The 20,635-nt window shown below is 39.1% G+C and overlaps 1 protein-coding gene across 3 annotated transcripts in view; it reads right to left on the minus strand.

Annotated features, from left to right (window-relative positions):
- Positions 1 to 20,635, minus strand: part of DOK6 (docking protein 6) — a 369,850-nt gene that overhangs the window by 83,931 nt on the left and 265,284 nt on the right. For all 3 annotated transcript variants that reach the window (XM_077885115.1, XM_077885193.1, XM_077885253.1), the window contains one exon: positions 4,857 to 4,995. In XM_077885115.1, the coding sequence (XP_077741241.1) occupies positions 4,857 to 4,995 (139 nt within the window). The remainder of the gene's footprint in view (positions 1 to 4,856; positions 4,996 to 20,635) is intronic.

Consider the following 20,635-nt stretch of genomic DNA (forward strand, 5'->3'; position numbering starts at 1 on the left):
CGCTATTTGAATTCGTTTTCCACAAAGCCAGCTTCATTCTTTCTGTCTTCTGTACTCTTCTCACTTTGCCTTTCCTTGAGACGTTTTCATCATTGTAAGATGATGCCATCACAGTTTCCATCAAAGACGCTAAAACCACCCCTTTGGGCTTGTTCGTATGGGTAGTGTAAGACAATGCTGCTTCTTCAGAAATTTCTTTTCATCTGACATTATAAAAGGAAATAAGAGAATTTGTTTTTTAAACTTCTATTGTTCAAAAGGTTTATTATTCTTGGAACAGTGTGGTTTTTTAGTTAAGTGTCTGAGGTTAACTTGCTTTTATTCCATATACTGCTAGTAACAAGAGCATGTAAAATGACAGGTAATAGAGAATGAAAACACTCTTATTTTCTAAGCAAGAAGTTTTACATGAAACTCTGTTATTCTTTTTTTTTTCCATCCACCAGACCTAATCATAGAATTGATAGCCTTGGACAGCAGTGCATGTGGGCAGCCCTGCTGGTGGTGTTCAGGGCGTTAGAGCCATCTTGCTGGTATTTTAATAACACTGTTGCTATTTGTCCTTAAACTACACAGAGTTCTTCTGGTTACCAGGTGGCCAAAATTATTGGAAATAGGAGTATTCCAAATCCTGTTTTTAAAAAGATACACTGTAATTCTTATTATGGGAGGCTGTCCATATGCATACGAGCTTTTAAATTACTTGCAATGTTATAATAAGGTTCAAAGTTACTAATGACCATGCCCCTTTTCTTTCACTTGCTTATTTTTGATAAGATATCAGGAAAATTCATTAAAAAATTAATTCATGTCTTCTCAGTTACTTCTTACCTAAGGACATTTTATTACATATGTAAAGGTTACAAACCTAAAAACCAAATTTAGAAAAGGACTCCTTTTCACATTTGTGTGTGTGTAACAGATCCATGAAAATCAAATTATTTCAGGGCACGTGAGGCCTTGTTATCTCCGATAATTCCAGCCTCACCAGGCAGAAGCACAAGGGACATTTGTGATGTGGTTTCTGATGAATGGCTTCGATCACAAGGACAAGAAAAATTTCCTTGATAATGTTGCAGATGTGTGCCAGAGGACCTATAAATGCTTTTAGTAATAGCATTAAAAGAACTCCAATGGTTCTAAGAACAAGAATGCTCTGGAAACAAATTCTAGAGGGGCCACTTGCTTACATATCCAGCTTTAATCATCTCTTCAATGACTGGAATCTTAGTGAATCTCTTAGAAATAGTTCTAGTTCAAAATTTAACACGGTGGCTGAAGTCTCCCACACTCCCCCAAAGCCAAAACTGTCTTCTGAAATAAGATCATTCTTTATGGAGGTTTAAGGAACTTCCAATAAGCTGGTGATTTAAGGAATCAGTCAGGGTCCATTGTCATAACCATAGAACGAGCCCAAGTGGTGTTTTCAGTAATGCTCACCCAAATTTTGTGATGGCATCATCTTACCAATCTGATTAAGGCATGGAGAATGTTTGATATTTCAAGGAGTAAAAGCAAAGATGAATTACTAGATCCCACAAAGGGGATCACACTCAGTAGAGTAAGCAGTTTACAAGCCTGTGAATGGTTAATCAATGGCTAAGCTCTATTTCAAAACTTCTTGAGTGGGTTAATAGTAATTAACTCTTTTGTTATCTTTCTCAGTGAGGGAAATAAAATATTTTTTAATAGTCTTACCGATTTAATGATTCTTGTTATCCAGTACTTTACAGTGCAAATGTACTATTTTATCCACAATGCGGTGAACTTTTTCTAGACATCAAATTCTTCAAACAAGAAGAGAAATATTGCCTACCTTAGATGATGGAGATATATCAAAATATGCTTATTCTTGTGCCCTCCTCCCCTTAAGAAGGAAGGTAATTAAAAGGGCAAATCAAGGTTTTAATCACACATGTGATGTTAAAAGATTATACTGAATTCTCTGTTACAGTTCAGAAATGGTTGTTGAGATATTATTTCTCATTCAGATTTGTTTATCTGCAAGACAGTGATACTGTTAAATCATTTCTCTTTAAAAAGATGAAAGTAAATGCTTCAGGAGCCTGAACAACAATGTTTGGGGCATGTATTGCTTATATAGTTTGTTACTGATTTGATCTTGTAATGTTATAAATGTAAATATAATAAAAAACATGTACATATTTTCTATGTGCTCAATAATAATCTCACACGGCCCATTTTTTAAAACTGGAAAGCCAGGGAGCAGTGTCATCTTCTTATTTTGTAGGATATACATAATAAATAAAATGCATCATTTTTATATCTGAGGTCTGGGGGTAGCTTTCTGACTCCCAAGTTATACTTTTGCCTAGTTTATAGCACAGGCCTCCATTTTATTTAAATAAGCAAATAAAGAGTTAGATAGTGCCTAAGTACTGTTTTCATAGTTGTTGGAACTTGTTCTTTCAAAGAAATTTGTGCATGCAGAGGCAGTTTCTTAAAAGAAAAAGTAAAAATTATGTCTGAGAGACCTGGGGATCTTTACTGAAGGTTCCAGAATTTGAGGAATCTGGGCAGTTGTCAAGTTGTGGTAGCATGCCCTCTGAAAAACATCAGCTTGGCTTAGTCTGAAGAATCTACTAGATATGAAATAATCTTATTAGTATTAACCTTCAGAGAAAAGCATAGTTGTGTAATTGTGTTTGAAAATAAACCAAATGCTCCATTTGCATGTATTCACCAAACTGATGGAGCCTCTGATTTTGTAATTTTTAGAAACATTTGGTTTGTTTGGTGAACCTGCTATTTAAACACCTGCCCCACTTTTCCGTCTCTGAGCACTCAGATCCATGGGGCACCCACTATCTCCCCCCAGCTGTAGACTGCCTGAGATCTTAGTCAATGGACTGCTGGTCTCTAACCCCTAACAGCAATTGTTTGGCTCTGCTCTGGGGACAAGCTTCTCAGCCTCACAGTACATTATCATGTTTACCACACAAGGCAGCATCAATAGCAAATGTGAATTAAATTTTGTTTTGCAAATTTTTTGGCACAAGACTGTTAGACATACTTGAAAGGGATTGAAAGATATTATTTCACTACAGTTGGGAATAACAATTTAGAGTCTTCACAAACATTGTAGGTCCTATAATTATTCAAAATCACTCCTACAGATGGATCGCTATCATAATAATGAACCTTTTCATGGTACTTGCCATGTGCCAGGTCTGTTCACAGTACTTTACAGATTTTAATGCACAAATACCTCATAACAACCAAATAAGTAGGACTATTATATCCTCATTTTACAGATAAAGGAAAATGAGACATTTAGAAGGTAATAACCCAAGATGCCCAAGATGATACAGCCAGTAAGTGGTGGAATTGGGATGTGAAGCCAGGACACACCCTAAGTGCTCTCCTTTATAGTAGACAATATGGTTTTGTCAAAGAGCTCTTGGAATTGCCTTTAAGACAATACAATTCAATGACTGTATTGCTGAGCATTTTGTCTGTTCAGAACAACTACAAGTAAAGCTACAACTGTTAAGTGTAGTTAACTAATAGCAAGTGACATCACGACTGTTAATTTTGGTTGCAGACATCAGTAGATACTGAAATCATTTGAAATTTGGTAGTTATATTTTCTCACTGATTTAAGCCCCTGGAAGCATTTCATATTAATTAGATAATTGTTACAATGTGTGATATTTAACCAAAATCTTTCTAAAAGACTGTTATGCCAACGTCTTATTAATGCTTCTTCAATTAACCACACAATCATATTAATAATCCTAAAGCCACTCATTCATCCCTATGAAAGGCCAAACATCCCATATAAAGTCTGGCTTTCACTTGTCACACTTAGGCATTAGGAAAGCTCTTTAAAGCACTTCCCAAGTAGATGAAAATGTGTATGTAGTATTCACTAAACTAGAAATCTGTTAAGAATAACATATGATCATTTGTTAAATTACTTTTTGTTTTCTTAAAAGATAATTTTGTGTCAAAATATTGTGTATTGGAGAATTTTAAAAATGATAACAAATATAATACTACGTATAGAACTCTGTAGTCTTTAAACTAGAACAGAATTGTGTCATCCAGTGAGTTGCCCACTTATTTCCCAAAACTCCACCTGTCCCTTCATAATATGAAATCTAACACATCTCTATAAATCTTGAAGGATGGTCACCTCTTAAGATTATGGCCAATAATCATTCCATTATTTGCTTTTCAAAGAAGTTAGTAGTAGAGCTTATAATTTTTTCTCAGCTACTTGTAAAAATTGACTATTTCAGATTCTTTACTGAATTATTTCTTAGCTTGACCTCAAAACTGTAGTAGAGTTCCAGAACAGGATAACAAACAAATCATTCTGTTGGTAAACAGTATATGCTTCTTCTGCAAATATTTTATTATTGGCTCTGAAACACAGAAAGAGCTAGAATTCTCAGAGAATCTAGGACAAATAGAAAGACAAAAAGAAAGCGGAAACCTTTTCAGTAGTAGCTTAATTTTCCTGGTTATTTCGGGTCCACAGTTGAATCTCTGATGGTCCAACCGTATGTGGTGATTGCAGAGAGCACTGCTTTGTATTTCATTCTCTATGCACCCCACCCCTCATTGGGAAACTGTGCCAACAGGTCATGAGGAGATACATGGAGTACATGGTACCCTACCAGCGGCCACAAAGAACTTTTGGCATTTGCAGAAGAGGACATGAGAGGCATGGGATTCAGTAACTGGGGCGAGTTCTCGGGGCTGGAGGGCGGGGTGGGTCAGGTGGACATGAGGGTGCTGATGTGAATGGGCCCACATATACATGGTGTGCATCAGACCTCAGCGACATTCATTTCCAAGCTGTTAGGTTACCGAGGGAGGAGCCTTACCCGGGCCTTCTGCTCCATTTCTAGCATTAATCTTTCATGTTGCTCAGCTATGGCCAGTGTCGCAGAATGGACCTTCTGATAGATCATTTCTCCTTCCCTTGTTTGAAAAGTGAATAGTCCTTCTCCTGTGTCACACATTCTGTGAGAATAGAGATAGGGAAAGATATGGGTCTTCATGTGTTCAAGTGCGTAACAGTTCTCCACGCAAAAGATGCCCTCGCCCTGTTGTCACCCTCCTCCTTGACTTTCATGGGAGTTAGTGAAGCAGATTCACCCTTGAGCAAGCCAACCAATCAACAAGCACATGTCTAAATGGTACATGAGATGGAACAAAGGGTAGAAACCCATGTCTATTTAGAGTTTGAGAAGTGTGCACAACAGTGTACAGAAGCAGACACAAGCGGGTTTAGTCACTGTCATGCATCTTTTACATGTTTCTTACTAATAAAACAAACATTTGTTTTCCTTAAGGATTTTCACATTTGTTATTGTAACTCTACTTCCTATGATTTGATAGCTCTTGAAATTTAAAGAATTTAAGAAGAATCTGCAGAATCTGAGAATTTTATACTCACTGTGGTAAGAACTAAGGAGACCGCACACTTTTTAGTTTATGGATTTGCAGACACAAGCTACAGCTGATGCTGTTATTTAAACCGAGAGATCCTTAAGCAGATCTTGTGCATCGTAGGAAATGCTGCACCATAAAGACCCTATCTGGGTGTGAGGATACTTGCTTTGAATTTTGGCTTTGCCACTTACCAGCAGTGTGAACTTGGACAAGTTAAATAACTTGCCTACGACTCCTTTTCACATCTCTAATGTAGGAACAATAATAACACTCATCTCATAAGATCCTTATGATAGTTGAAAGACTAATCTAAATATCCACTGCAGAGAAATGAGTGACTTGATTTTAGTATTTTTATCTTATGGGCTATTCCACAGTGATTACTATGTCATTTCTGAGAGCATATAATAACATTAAAAGTTCTTATTATGTACATTCAAGAGGAAAAATCAGAATAGAAATTCTTTTTCAATTATTTAGTTATAATTACCTTTTTAAAACATATCTTTATTGGAATAAAACCACTGACACCTTGTTAAGGCAAGAGGATTATAGGTAGATTTTATTAACAAAGACTAATTCTAAGATGAAAAATATCTCTAATTAATACCTGAAGCCAGCTTTTAAAAATAATTGGAGGCCGTCAGAGAGACCCACTCAATATCGTTATGATGTTAACCACTCAGATACTGGATATTAGCTGGATGGCTGTGTCTTCGGTTTTCAGATTATAACATCAAAAAATTGCACAAGATGCTCATGAGGCCAAACTATGTCTTCTGGCACCAAAAGGATTTTGGATTCTTCTCTAGGATTCTCTAAGGAGTTTTCAGGAGAAAAGAAATGTCTCAAGAGGCTTCAGACATCACAGAGGCTGCGAATGCCATCCCGTAGGGCCCCATAGAGCCAGCACTTAGCTTCTGTGAAAAAGATCTTAATAAAATTCACACAGCGTGAAATGGAAAGTCTGGGGGGAAAATGAAGCGTTTTCACAAAGTGAAACAAATGAGCTTTCTTTGTTGATTCAGAAGAGTAAAGAAGTCCAACAGCCAGAGCAGGGCAGGGATTGACAAGTAGTGAGTGGGGCTTGTTCCAGGGTGAGTATTGTTCACTGTCATCTGAAAAGCACTGCTTATTAGCCCTCGGAAATGAGATAATGAAGACACCAGCTGTCACTCCTTAGTCACTGAGATGCAAAGGTCTAACACTTGCCCACCTTCTGGGGATGAACTGCCCTGAGAGGGTCTGAAAGCTTACAGAAGGCTTTCTCCAGCCTCTGAAAGGCAGCCTCCTGTAAACTTCAGCCTTTGATCAGCAAACTAGGAATGCAAACATGCTAGCTTTAAAAAGTGAAGACATTTTAGGCTAAGGGTGTTCTTTCTTCAATGTATCTAAAACTTCAATGCATCTAAATCCTAAAGGAATGTCAAACTTCTTCGGTGAGATTAGTTCATACTTAACGACTTTTGTCTGCTGTATTGGAATCAGTCATTTGGGTCTCCCTGCTTTTTGTTTAAAACATGGTCTGCTGGGACTCATAAGAAACAGATACAGAAATTTCTTTTTTCTTATATGTCTGAATAGTTTTTGTGGGAGTAAGCCAGTATTAGAGAAGATGGGGGAAGAGAGGAAGTCATTTTGATGGTCATTGCCCAGCTACTCAATGTGTGGTCCACAGACCAGCAGCACTGGCATCACTGGGAGCCTGTCCAGACTACTGGATTGGAACCCGCAGTTAACAATATTCCAGGTGACTCCTGTGCACATTAGAGTTGGAGAAGCACTGGCCTACAGAACTCTTTCTACATGTCACCATTTCATGAAAGGGAGCCAGAGATGACACCTGGGACCCAAATGAGGACCAATCAGAAGCTGTGTCTGTGCAGCTTCAGACAGTGACATATGAGACCAAAGGGCAGAGAGGATGTACCATGACCAAAAGGGCAAAAAACAAACAAACAAACAAACAAACAAAACCAAAAAAGCCAACAAACAAACCCTAAAAGAATCCTTTCCTTAACTTGGGAAGAGCTAAGATACATGTGCTACCTACATGTGAGTACCCTAACCCCCTTGCTGCTAACATGCACATTCCTCAGTTGCATTTATTTGAAGAAAAGTCGAAAATATGGGGTCTGTCATGACTCTAAACTGAATTCGATTGAAATTTATTTACTACTGTTAGCTCTCTTTATACTTAAGGTATTTTCACAAAATTAATACTTTTTCTTATCAAATTTGGATGTTAAAGAATATCATCTCTAAGGTACCGTTAGCTGTAAGGAACAAATGAGGGTAGAACTGATAAAATTCCAAGTAGAACTGATACACTAATTTCCAGGATGGTTTTGTTTTTTGTTTTTTGTTTTTGACACTGTGATCAAGGGGTCATTATAACAGTATGGGATCCAAAAGACAAAGGGCAGAGATTTTAGCCATCAAGTCACCATCTGTCATGTTCGTTTATCACAGATTTATCAAGGAGATCCTGTCAACCAGGCATTGCCCCGAGCCGAGCCTGAGGATGGAAAGGATGGAAACATACACACGACTCCTTTTCTCTGAGTACAGGGGGGATAAGCCTTGTGCTGAGAATGATACATGTGACTGCAGAAGTGCTGGCAGGGAGGGGGGTTGGGGCCAACAGGAGGTAATGGGGGAGTGACCTGAACACATTATCTTCCCAGTTCAGTCCCTGATCGATAGAATGAGAGCAACAAAGCTTGTCCACAGGATTGTTTTCATTTGCCTTTTAATTAAATCAAGTGACAGTGGTCAGGAAGGGATGAATTCAGCAGACCGGGGTTGCCTGACCCCTGCACCTTCCAGGGAAAGGCCTGTATTTGGTGGTGGTGGATGGGGGAGGTACCTTGGCTGGTTACTGGACTGTAACCTCCAATCCTTTGGAATGCTCAGCCTGTTAAGAGTGAATTTTTGTGTGCCTGAGGCCTTGAGCCATGCTGTACCCATGTGGCCAGATGAATTTATCTTTTTTTTTCTTAAAGCGAGAGAGTCATGAGAGGTGGGGAGGCCCAGAGGGAGAGGGAGAAGCAGACTCCCTGCTTAGCAGAGAGGACCCCAAGTTCATGACCTGAGTCACCTGAGCAGTTAAGGCAAAAACTCACCTGATTAAGCCACCCAAGCACCCCGAGTTTATCCTTATATAATGCCTGTTTTGCTCCAGTGGAGACTGGGGTCTGAGTGACTCACATTGATCCCGTGGCCTCTGCCTGCTGATATGACTGATCCTTAGTAAAAATTTTGATGCTGAGGCTTGCTATAGCTTCCCTGGTTAACGAGGCTTCTGCTCTTTCACACATCATCGTGGGGGGAACAAGTACATCCTATGTGACTGACCTGGGAGCAGGGGTGGGGGTGAGTCCTGGAAGCCTGAGCCTCGACCCTCCTGGCCTTCTTCCCTTTGCTGGCCTTACTCTGCACTTGCACTATAGTAACCAGACCCATGAGTAGTATTGCCTTTTCTGAGTCCCATGTCTTTTTAGAAGGGCACCCAATCTGAAGGTGGTGTAGGGGACTCCTCCACTCAAGGCAGCCAGCATGTGTTTGGTGGCTAGTAGGGTCTGATTCAGTAGGAGTCTAAGAAAATTCTAGTATTTTCCCTCAATGGCTCTTTTTCAAATTCCACTTATTCTTTCCTTGTCTCTCCCCCCTTGCCACTCACTTCCACAGTCATTTGAAGTAATGACTCCCAGTCTCATCTCCACTGTGTTCTAATAAGTAAGGACCAACCAGGATTTCTGTGAATGTCCGTGGTCACAGGAAACAGAACTCCCAATGAGGGGTTCTGCTATGCAGGCTTCTCCCACTTCTCAAAGAGGAGAAACAGCTTCTGAAACAGGGTGACCTGGAGGCGACTTCACTTGAGGCTGTGCCTGCATCCTGCAAGCTATTAGTGGTCGCCCTCCTTCTCTTGCCTTGAAGTCTCAAACTTAACTCTTTACAAAGGGGTGATTTCAAAATTCCAGTCTTCTTCCAAATGGCAAACAAAAGAAATTCACCAAAAGTTCTGCAAACACTTTATTTTTAAAAAATGAACTTCAAAATACTTATCTGTGGGTCTTTCTTTCTTTCTTTCTTTCTTTCTTTCTTTCTTTCTTTCTTCTTTCTTTCCTTTCTTTCTTTCTTTCTTCTTTTTTTTTTTTTTTTAAGATTTTATTTATTTATGCATGAGAGACACACAGAGAGAGGCAGAGACATAGGCAGAGGGAGAAGCAGGCTCCCTGCAGGAAGGCCGATTCAGGACTCAATCCCAGGACCCCAGGATCACAACCTGAGCCGAAGACAGATGCTCAACCACTGAGCCATCCAGGTGTCCCTTTGTGGGTCTTTCAATACAATTTGACCACAGACGAATCTGTGCACCTCTGGCAATGTTGTCCACGTTCATGGTTGTATGGCTTTGTTCTCTATGTAAGTTTTGCAATATTATAGATATGTTTCATGACCAAATATTTGTCCTCTGTGCGCACAAAAGTTTTAAACTCTCAGCAATGGAGAAGAGCAGGAGCACTTTCCTGAAAACCCTGTGGTGTATCTATTCAGTATTTAAAATTTAATGTTTAATTATAGAAAGTAATGAAATTCTTCAAAGTGCAGCCTTTCTGCAGAGCGAGTAAAACTCAATTAACACTTTTATTCCATTAACAGTTTAATCTTTATTGTCATTTAACAATGCAGGCATTCTACTTTTCTGTTAGCAGCTATGAAAAGGCTGAAGTTTCTATCAGCTCTGATGAGTCAAGACTTGGATCTGTGGTAAGAAACTGCCAGCAAAATGGACAAATAGACAAAACCAATAGCACAGCAAGACTGGAAATAGACTCAATTGGCAGGAGAGCTAAAAACGTGATGGGAGTGTCATCCCCAGTCTGTGAGGGAAGTTGGATTCTCCAATAAAGCATGTTGGACATGAGTTTCTCTAAAGCAAGTGAAAAAAAAAAAAGTAGTAGAAGAAAACAGAAGAATTCCTATATAAACTCAGAAGGAAGAAGGAGTTTCAAGCTATGATCCAAGCCAAAAGGTGACCAAAGGAAAAAAATGAATCTGCTTGAAAACAACCTCTAAAAAAAACAAAAACAAAACAAAAACAAAACTAAAAACTAGGAAAAATATTTGGAACTCACAACACATGATGCGTTCTCATCTATAAAGTAGGTTTATTATGTCAGTACTTTCTTCAGAGGGCTGTTCGAACATTAAATGAATTAATATATGTAAATCTTAAAATACTATCTGTATAATTATTATTCATTAAATAGTAGTATTTTTATCACTACTACTGTCAAAATATCTAAAGCATAGTGCTAGATGAAAAAAGGGGTGACAGTAATATGTGTAGTATACTAACATGTTTGTAAAAAAAGTATGTCTTTGCATGTACATGAAACTCTGGACAAATGCACAAAAAAGTAACTGTGCTATTTATTGGGGGTGAAGTGGACGTGATAAAAGAGGTTGTAAGTTTAGGAGGAATATTTATATTTTTCACTGATACTTCTTTATGTAAATGGTCAAACTAAAAAAAAAGAAGTGCTACTAATGTATTAATTGGATTTAATTAATTAAAATTAAATTAATGTTAAATTTTATTTTTTATTTATTTATTTATTTATTTTTAATGTTAAATTTTAAAGCAAGGGTCAGAGTACTCTCACAGGGTTTTTGTGAAGATGTGGTGTTTATAATGTGTCTAGCTCAGTCTCTTATGACTTAGCAAATACACTTTTACTGTTAAACTTATAAAATATTATACTGATCATGTGGATCCTCCCTTCCATATGAAAACACACACACATAATCTCTGGCCAGTGTAGCACAAACATCTGATCTAATTTTCAAGACAACCAGGTTTGCAGAGTTCTGGTGTGTAATGAATTGAAGTAACAGCAACAATTGTAGCAACAGTGAAAATAATAGCTAACACCCATGGGGTACCGATAGGCCAACCTTGGTGTTGACACAGTATGTGCATTACCTCACTGAGCCTCAAACATCTACAAGGTCCTCACTGCTTCCCATTACAGAAAACACCATCCTAAGGAGGCAAAGAAATCTGCCCAAGGTCATTGAAATTTAAGTGGCTGAGCTGTGGTCTGAACCCAGACCTGTGATTTTCAAGCACACCTTATTATCACAGAGCTAGATTTTGTTCATTCAAGATGAGAAGCAGAAACACATGCATAATTCTTTAATTATGAAAATTTCTGTAGAGGAGAGAAAGAGCTGAGAACAGGGCTTGAGATAAAATGTTTTGAAGGTGGTCACTCCTTCTTTGCTGCTGTTCCTTTTCTGTCAAATCAAGTTTCCAAGAATATTTCTCAATGGCATGCCCGTAAAATGCATGTTAAGGTAAATCAGGCAATTAATCAATAAAACAGGTGAATTGCAATCAAACCCTCCCTGCACTCCCAAATTCATCTCAAGACCTTTGTAAGGAGGAACATTTGTCATCCTCTCTGCCTCTTGACTTTATTATTGTATGACTCCAAATATTTAATGCATATGGTGGCTGTTGGTTGATTTTACCGTTGGTACCTTAGGGATACAACGCTTTCCCTCAAACAAGTTAAGAAACCTGATCCTGCAAGGAGATCTTGATTTTAGTCCAGCATCTGCTGAAAATCAATTTTGTGAAATACTTTTTTTTTTGAAATACCTTTTTGATCCTTTATAAAACTTTTTTAATCAAAGCGTTGATCTAAATGATCTCTAGTGTACAAATGTGTTTGAAGATTCTCTAAGTCTTCCACTTGTGATGGCCAAATCACAATCAAATTAATTAAAATATTTCCATCTTTTCAAAATATTTTCAATGTTTCAATTTTATTCCATTTTATTTACTTTTTCTTACTTTTGAATTAATTCCTTTGGTTTTTCGACTCAATGCAAAAAAAAATCAATTGAGTGTCCCTAAAATTTTGGCTTTAGTAAATTTTTAAAAAGAGATACATAAAAGATGCTCTTCTACTTAAACTTCCTTTCTGCCTCAAAAATTTAGAACTGAAAAATCCACCATGTAAAGATCTAAAGTCATAGCACTTTACTTGCTATTTAATTATGTCAATAAATGGTCACAAATAACTACCATTGTCATTATTAAATTGGTATATTATAGGTTTTTGAAGGTTTAGGGCAAGAATTTTTTTAAAGGTTTACAGCTAATTGTATATTCATCCTGTATACATCTCCTGGTGGCTTTATTGGAAAAATAAATTCTCCTGGAGTAGGAGTTTAACAACCTTAACGCTCAGTGTCAATCACAAAAAGCACCTCATGCACTCCATACACTTATTGATTGAAATGACTTGAAAATTATCAGTATGATGGCTACCTGACAGGTATTGATTTTGTAGTCCCTCATAGTGAAAAATAAAGCAAAATAAAATGTAAAAGAGAAAAAAAAATTTTTGAAGAATGATCCTACAGCCTAAGTGTATTCTTCCGAATGGAGTTGGCCAAACTGCCAGAAAGAGAACAGAGAACTGATCCATCTTATGCTCCTGGCTGACGTACACTTGTTCCATTTTAAAACTGTTTGGGGGAGGCTGGGCATATATCATATGAAACAGCTACCAACATCTACTCAAACCTATTTGGCTGGGAAAGAGCTAATAACAAAATCAAGTCAAGTGAAAACTTAAATTCTGTCATTTAGAAATTATACTTCCCTTTTAAAGTGAATTTGACTGTCAAGATATGGTTGGGGAATTTTTACAGTTTAACAGGCGAGTTACTAGTATTTACTCACTGAATTAAAAGAGTTATGTTTCTCTTCAGTTTTGAGAGGAACCTAAAAATGAGATCATTCTATTCCCTCAGAGCAAAAGAGCCTATAATCAGGGCTTCCAAATTATGTTTTTATTCTCTTTTTGCTCCGAATATAACTAATGAAGGTAATTTTTAAATTAAAGATAACTTCAGTATCTCAAGTGACTAGAGAGGAAAATGTTTAAACTGTATCCACATAGAAAAGAAATGCAAGACTATACTTGATTTTACATTAATTTACATTTTCATATTACAATCTTGCCTTTTCTTTTTAGGGTATTTTTATGCATTCATTGACATTTTCTTTTGGACATCAACCAATCACATGTCAGGCACTGTATTAGCTTCTGGAAAATATTTTTAAAAATCATATTAAAAAAGAGATAAGCAAATAATAAACATTAACGTATGTTGCCTTTACTCTCATTACATATATTTATCTTTTCCTTTAAAAAACTCAGCAAATGAGTAGGTGATTATATGAAATACATAATATAATAACACTTTTTTTTTTAATAACACATTTTGGAGATTAAGAGCTAGTGAATTGGTTATCTTTATTGTGTTAAAATTTTCTCTAGAGGTTTTTGGTTGACAGATCACTGATAGAGTATAACTTTTAGTCTCTCTGTCATTATCAAAACCAGCCACCCAGTAAAATGACACAATCATTCTGATATACTGAGGGCAAATACTGATGGGTATTTCAAAAGATGTGAACGTATGTTTAAGTTACAGCCTTTTCATTAGTTTTGTAACAGAAATGAAAATTTAATGCCATGGTGAAAACATGAATTTACTTAAATTTTAAAAATTGAAGAATTTCAAATGCAACTAGATTTTTTAAAATAATGCCAAATGTCATCATTCCAACTTAATAGATGTTATTTTTTATTTTAATTTTTAAACATTTAATTTATTTATTTATGAGAGAAGAAAGCAGAGATATAGGCAGAGGGAGAAGCAGGACTTAATCCCAGGACTCTGGGATCACAACCAGAGACGAAGGCAGACACTTAACCACTGAGCCACTCAGGTTTCCCAGGTTAATAGATTTTAAACCTTAAATTTTAAACTCCATTTAAATTTTAAATTATATTCCTTCAAAAATCAAAATTGGGAGTATAGTCAATGCTATTGTAATGATATTGCACGGTGACAGGCTCCAGTTGTGGTGAGCACAGCATAACATATAGAGATGTTGAATCACGAAGCTGTACACTAGAAACTAATGTAACATAGTGTGTCAATTATACTAAAATAAAAAAAACTGAATTGAAGATATGGTGAATAGATCATCTGAATCACCTTCAAAGTAGAAGCTAAGAAATGGAGCAAATATTTTCCCATCATAAATAAAAGTGTCAACCCTCTTATGCTATCCCTTGGTTATCTTAGACTTTCTTAGGTGTTAGAGTTTGGGGCTCATCAAGGTTTATCCTGATGTGTCCTAGTTAAGAACTGAGCAACCATCTCTCTTTCCCCTCATGAATTAGGTATAAATTTATATTATGGCACCTGTAATATCTCACACTTTCAATTTTACATGCCTTTTTCCCAACTAGACTTTTAATACAAGACATGAAAGGAATGAAAATCACACGGGCTCAAAAATCTAAAAAATCTAGAGACAAAGCAGCAACGATTCAGGAGTTCTTAGGGGAGCTGACTTCTGAGAATATAATTCCTTTTACCCTTTGAGCAAGTTTTCCATCCCTAACCCCCCACCCATCCACCTTCACCTCCAACCTACATGAAATAGTTTCCAGATTCCTACATATACCAAGTCATGTAGAAAAGAGGTACAGAAATGGACACTGCAAAAGTGAAAAAAAATATTACTCATCCTACTCTTACCAAATTTTGGCTTTCAGTATTGCTGTTCTTAAAGTTAGAAGGTTTGGCTACCTGATTAATAAGGTCTTTCAAATACAGAATTATCTAACTAAGCTACGATTTAGTTCCATTTAAAGGGGGTAGTTTTCTTTAAACTCCATCTAGTAATACTGTGTTTCAAGAGGTGGTCCAGACTATTAAAACATGATTTACTATGTTGTGCTTCTTCAGTCTTGACTTGGGTACTTTTTCTTTAGTAACTTCCATGTAAAGGTTAAGAAGGTGGAGGCATATGAAGTCATCTTACTGCTGCCCAGGTGTTCAAGGAAGAAAGGGCATGGGCTCCAGCATGAACCTGCAGGTCATATCATGGTTCATTTATGTCCATCTCAGATCAGCGCAGTTTATCATTTATTGAGCTTCAATAGTCACATGACTACTATTGGAAATTCTCACTCAAACTGTCTGCCTCACATCCTGAAATCACCTTTATAGAACCAAGAGCCCACTCTTCATAGCAGGTATGTTGGGTCACTTTATGTGGCAACTTGACTAGACCACAGGGTGCCTAGACATTAAATTAAACAATGTCCTGTGTGTGTGTGTGTGTGCGTGTGTGTGTGTGTTTATAGATGTGACTAACATTTGAATCAGAATACTAAGTGAAGCAGATTGTCCTCCCCATTGTGGGTGGGTCTCATCCAATCCGCTGAAGCCAGAACAGAAGAAAAGGGGTCAAGGGACAATTCACTCTTTCTGCCTATTTTTGAGCTGGGGCATTAGTCTTCTCCTGCACTTGGACGAGAATTTACACCAGCAGCCCTCCTGGGTCTCTGGCTTGCTCACTGCGGATGGCAAGACTTCCCAGTTTGACTAACACCGCAGCCACATCTTAGTCTTCTAACCCTGCCAGTACTCCCCTGGGCCAGTGGATATCTGACTTCCTGTTAGGCATTTGTGAATGGTGAGTGGGATCCATGTTCCTGATGTGACAAAAAGTATGTGGGTGGTGCAGAGAGCAAAGAATGGAGAAGACTAGACTTTACAAGAGGAATGTATCTCTGTTTTCATTTTTGCCTCACTGTGGATGTGGCTCTTGCAGTTCTTCCTGCTGAGATGCGCGCCGACTTTTGCTTTCTGAGTCAGTGTGTAGTGGAAAAGGAAGAAAACTCCTGCCCACTAGAGCCAAGGTGGCACTTTCTATTCTCCAAACACAGCCCTTGACTCAGCACGACTTGCATAACCAGGGCACCTTCTCCTTAATCTGCTAAGGGTTTTTATTTGCTTTGAGTACTATTATTACAGCAAAAGAAATATGAGGTCAATGTTCTGCTTCTGAAATCTAGAGTAAGATTTGCATCTCTCTAGCAGGTTTTTGTAAATTTTCAAAAAAGTTAGGTCTAGGGGCCTAAGTCAGAGTTTTATTATATATCCTGGCTAGAGAGAAGCTGAGACATGACTTAAGAGAGGACTCTCTTCCTTCCAGGCCTGGGTGATGATGGGACAGAAATAAAAAAAAAAAAAGGAGGTAGAGAAAGCACTGGGTGAGGCTTACATATCCTGCTGCCTCTTATCTGAGTGGAAATTCTGGAGAAGACAGGAATTAACAAGTGAGTATCTAGATTGAGCCAGTGTCCCTACCCTTGTGACTCTCCATGGGCCTCAGTTCAGAGGTAGAGCATCTAGAAAGTTCTGTGCAGAAGACTGGGGTTGAAGAAGAGGATATACACATTCTAAGATTAAAGAAAATGCTTTGATCAGTGGATCCAGTGAAAAGTGCCAGCATATTCCCCCTAAAGGCCAAACGGATTGGGCTATACTTCAGCAGATGCCAGTGTGGGGCAGACCAGATGGTGCTTGATCCGAGGTTCCTCTACTACCTAAGGCCATGTAAGTGCTGTGTGTTCAAAGAACATACTACATAAAACAGAAGAAAGAGGAGGAAACCAGTATATAACCAAGATGACACACCCCAAAATGACAATTTAAAATGGCAAGTTAAAATGACCTCCTTCTCTTCAGGAGGGGGCTTATGAAAAATATTAGATGGAAAATAAAGAATCTCCACTATCTCTGCCCAACTGAGTTGTATTAAATTCTAGAGCCAGCTATAGTTGGGAAAGAGATGCAGTTTTAAATAGCAACATCCTCACTTCCTTGCCTGTGAAACTAATTGGCAAAGGTTTTCACTTCCTGTCATCTCACATTTACATAGTCCTCAGGTCAGAGCTACAGGCTTTCCAGACATTTGTGGGGGAACATCTTTCCAAGTTTCTGCCCACGCTCTTTCCAATTCCTCTCCCATATCACTCCCAGCTTCCACAGTCATTTGTGGGTATGGAGTAAGATGACTGGTGTGATTACCGGAGAGACTCTTGCCATTGACAGAAAAACCACAGAAAGAGCCAAAATCAAAAAGGAAAAAAAATGTGTGCTTAGATGTTGATCCTCGAGGATGATTTGTGCCAGAACAGGCTCTAATGGTCTGGATGTCAGAAGAGGCCAACTGAAGAAGGTGTCACCAGGGAAGGCACGTATGAGCACCGGAATCCTTTCTGTTATGACTGTTCACACCTGGAATTGGAGAATGTGAGTTAGTGAGCCAGAGACCACTTTCTGATGCTGCTCAGCAAGTGGAGAAAGAGTATGGTGTGTGAGAGAGAAGCTGCAAATCAACAACAAAAAGACGCCTGGAAAAGGTCAGCGAGTCAGATGGTGATAAAAATCAACAAAGATCGAGTGAAGAAAATGATTATTCAAACAAGAGTAGCTTTCAGTGAATGAGCTGGCTGCAGCTGAAGGACAGAAAAGGCCTCAGGAGCCAGGGAGGAGAGAGTGAGGATCAGAACAAGCAGGGAAAAGTCAACTCTGCAATCTAAAAATTATTTGCAGAGTCCCATCCTCAGAGAATATTCTAGATGGAACTCTCCTTGCTCGTTCTGCCCACAGCCCTAGCTGAGTGGACTGACTGCATGTTCCTGACAACTTAACAGGCGGGCAAGATTCTCAAATTCTCCCAGGCAGTGACTTAAGCTAGGACATGTGCTCCAGGCCTCAGTGTTGGGTGCTTGGCATCGAGGGAGGGACTCAGGAGAAGGTGAACAGGTCCCGGCGAGGGTGTGTGGCCCCTTCCTGAATTTTCAGCTCTCTGTTCCATTCTGTCTAATGTTAGATAAAATTTATTTCATGTGATGGAGGCCATCAGGCCTCAGACAATGGGGACCCCTTCTATATTTTGGACAAACATTTGAGGCTGTCACTTCTGCTCGCCTATGTTTGAAACTAGAGTTTTCGGAGCAAGCCAGGGATGGTTTCCTGCTCACCTGATGTAGGAGAGAACTAAAAGCCACAAGGACCCCTCTCTCAGGATGAAATTCTCATTAGCTCTTTCACTCATTCCCCATTCTCCCATCATTGTTTCCTGTGTGCAACCAATGGGCCCAGCGTAGGGCAGGCAGCACAGGGACAGGTGGTGACACGAAGAGCTCCAGGAGCGAGGAGATTCTGGTGCTTCCTGCGAGGGGTTCTGACTCTCCCCACAGTCAGAGGGGCCTCTGACTCACCACACCTCCATGCCTGGGCCCAAACCCATTCCTTTCATATTCCCAGAAATCTCTCCAATGGTTAATCAAACACCTTCAGGACAGTCGAGGCGGGTTAGTGGTAGGAACGACATTCATTACTGATGCAACTGAGAGGTATTTACAGAAACAGAGCTCTGATTTTCCAGAGGGGCCAACTTCTAGTCTATAGGAGTGAAAGCCATGACCACGTTCATGCCACTAACCAGAGGGCTGCCTGGAGATCCTACTTTCCTGGGGGTCATCAGGAGGAGAGGGAGAGGTAAGAAAACCCCAACTTACAGACCTGCCAAGCTAACATCCCTTACAACTGTGGCAAGAGCTGGTCAAGGCACCTGATGCAGCTAATTTAAGAACTTGCCCCCAAGCCCACAGAGGCCCCTCAGCTTCTCTGCATGAGTGGCCGGACAGAGATGGGGAGAAGACAGATGAGCCAGCTGCTCTGCATCCTTTCCCGCCGCCTCCTCAGCTCAGGATGACATACTGTGGAAGCCCCAAGGAGGTGCGGCTTTCTGGGAATCTTTCCTACCACTCTCAGCCTGGCACTGACTGTTGTAAAGAATGGAATAAGAATGCCATAAGGAAAGTAGTTGAGAGAAATTTACTCTTTTACCCTTGAGACCTAATGGAGATTCAAGCAGTATGCATTTTATTTTATTTTTCTTAATGGTCAAAGCCCTTGGCTGCATACTGTAAATACCTATCATGGATCAAAGCAATCCTAGTGAAAAATCTTCCTTTCAGCTTCGCTAGTTGTTAAAGCTCCATGAAGTGCTCATTTTAAATGCTATCTTCTCGATGAACAAAAAGATCATTTGTTGCTAAGTTATATCTGTATGATTTCATTTTTTTCTTATTGCATATCAGGATGTTTATAGAATCTCAATTATGTAACGTTTTGTATTGCTCCGTTATCTACAATTCTAAATGCTTGTGCTATAAAGTTATCTTATGTTTATATAATTCGTACTATTTTTTTTTCCATCTAGGGATTGATTACTCATTTCAGTTCCCAACAGTTACTGCTCTTGCTACTTTAATTAGGTTTTCCTACCGATTGAGGGAGAGAAGGAATAGGCAAGGTAGAGAACAAGAGAATTGAAAACCAAATCTCTTTTTTCTTCTCAATTTATGTCAAAGGCAGTGGTAAAGGTTTTGAGACCGGGGTTAAGAGATGAAGTGGCACCAGGATGGCATCTAACAGCGGGAAGGAGAATGTGCCAGGCTAAGACGATGCCCTGGAAGGGACCTACTACCCTGGGAAACACACGGAGGAGGAGTCCCAGGGTTTGGGCTCAGCTCCCACACTCTGGAAAAGTCACCTGACCCATAAGTCTCAGCTGCTCATCTATAAGACGGTTCGCCTTATGCACTTTATAGGATTGCTACGAGGACCAAAATGTGAAAGCATTTTGGCAACTGTCAACCACTTTGAAATGAAAGATATTATTAGCGTGTGATTATGAAAGATGATTTCACAAGAGCCCTACAGTATCTGGAAACTAACACTAAAACATCCTCCTTAGAAAATGTCCTCTTGCTGTGCTTCTGAATATCCTTGGCCCCTGCTCCATCCCCAGATGATGCTGCATTTGCTGTGTTTGGAGATGGTGCTTCCTGGCCTCAAACTGTGACCCACAAGGCCTCTGACAGGCCAATCACACCCTGGCATGTGCTCTGTCAAACCAGCAACTGTCCCTGTAAGAGAATTTGCCCATGAAAAACTGCTTCCCCTGGTAAAGTGGCAGCTTTCCACAGGGGAAATCTGCCTTCTGCTTCCACCAACACAGAGGGTATTCGAGAAGGGAACAAAAACCACTCTGCTATTTCACCAGCTCATGTAAAGGTCATTTTTCACCGTGTTTCTCCTGCAGTGGAAGGTTGTGCTTGTATAGCACTGGTAATGTTGCCTTTTTGGAAATTCACTTTTGTTCTCAGGGGCTGTGCTATCTTCCCGCTATACGAGTTTCATTATATTTAGTGCAGCAGAGCATGTAGATGAT

The sequence above is a fragment of the Canis aureus genome, chromosome 1, assembly GCF_053574225.1.
Source record: "Canis aureus isolate CA01 chromosome 1, VMU_Caureus_v.1.0, whole genome shotgun sequence".
Lineage (NCBI taxonomy): Eukaryota > Metazoa > Chordata > Mammalia > Carnivora > Canidae > Canis > Canis aureus.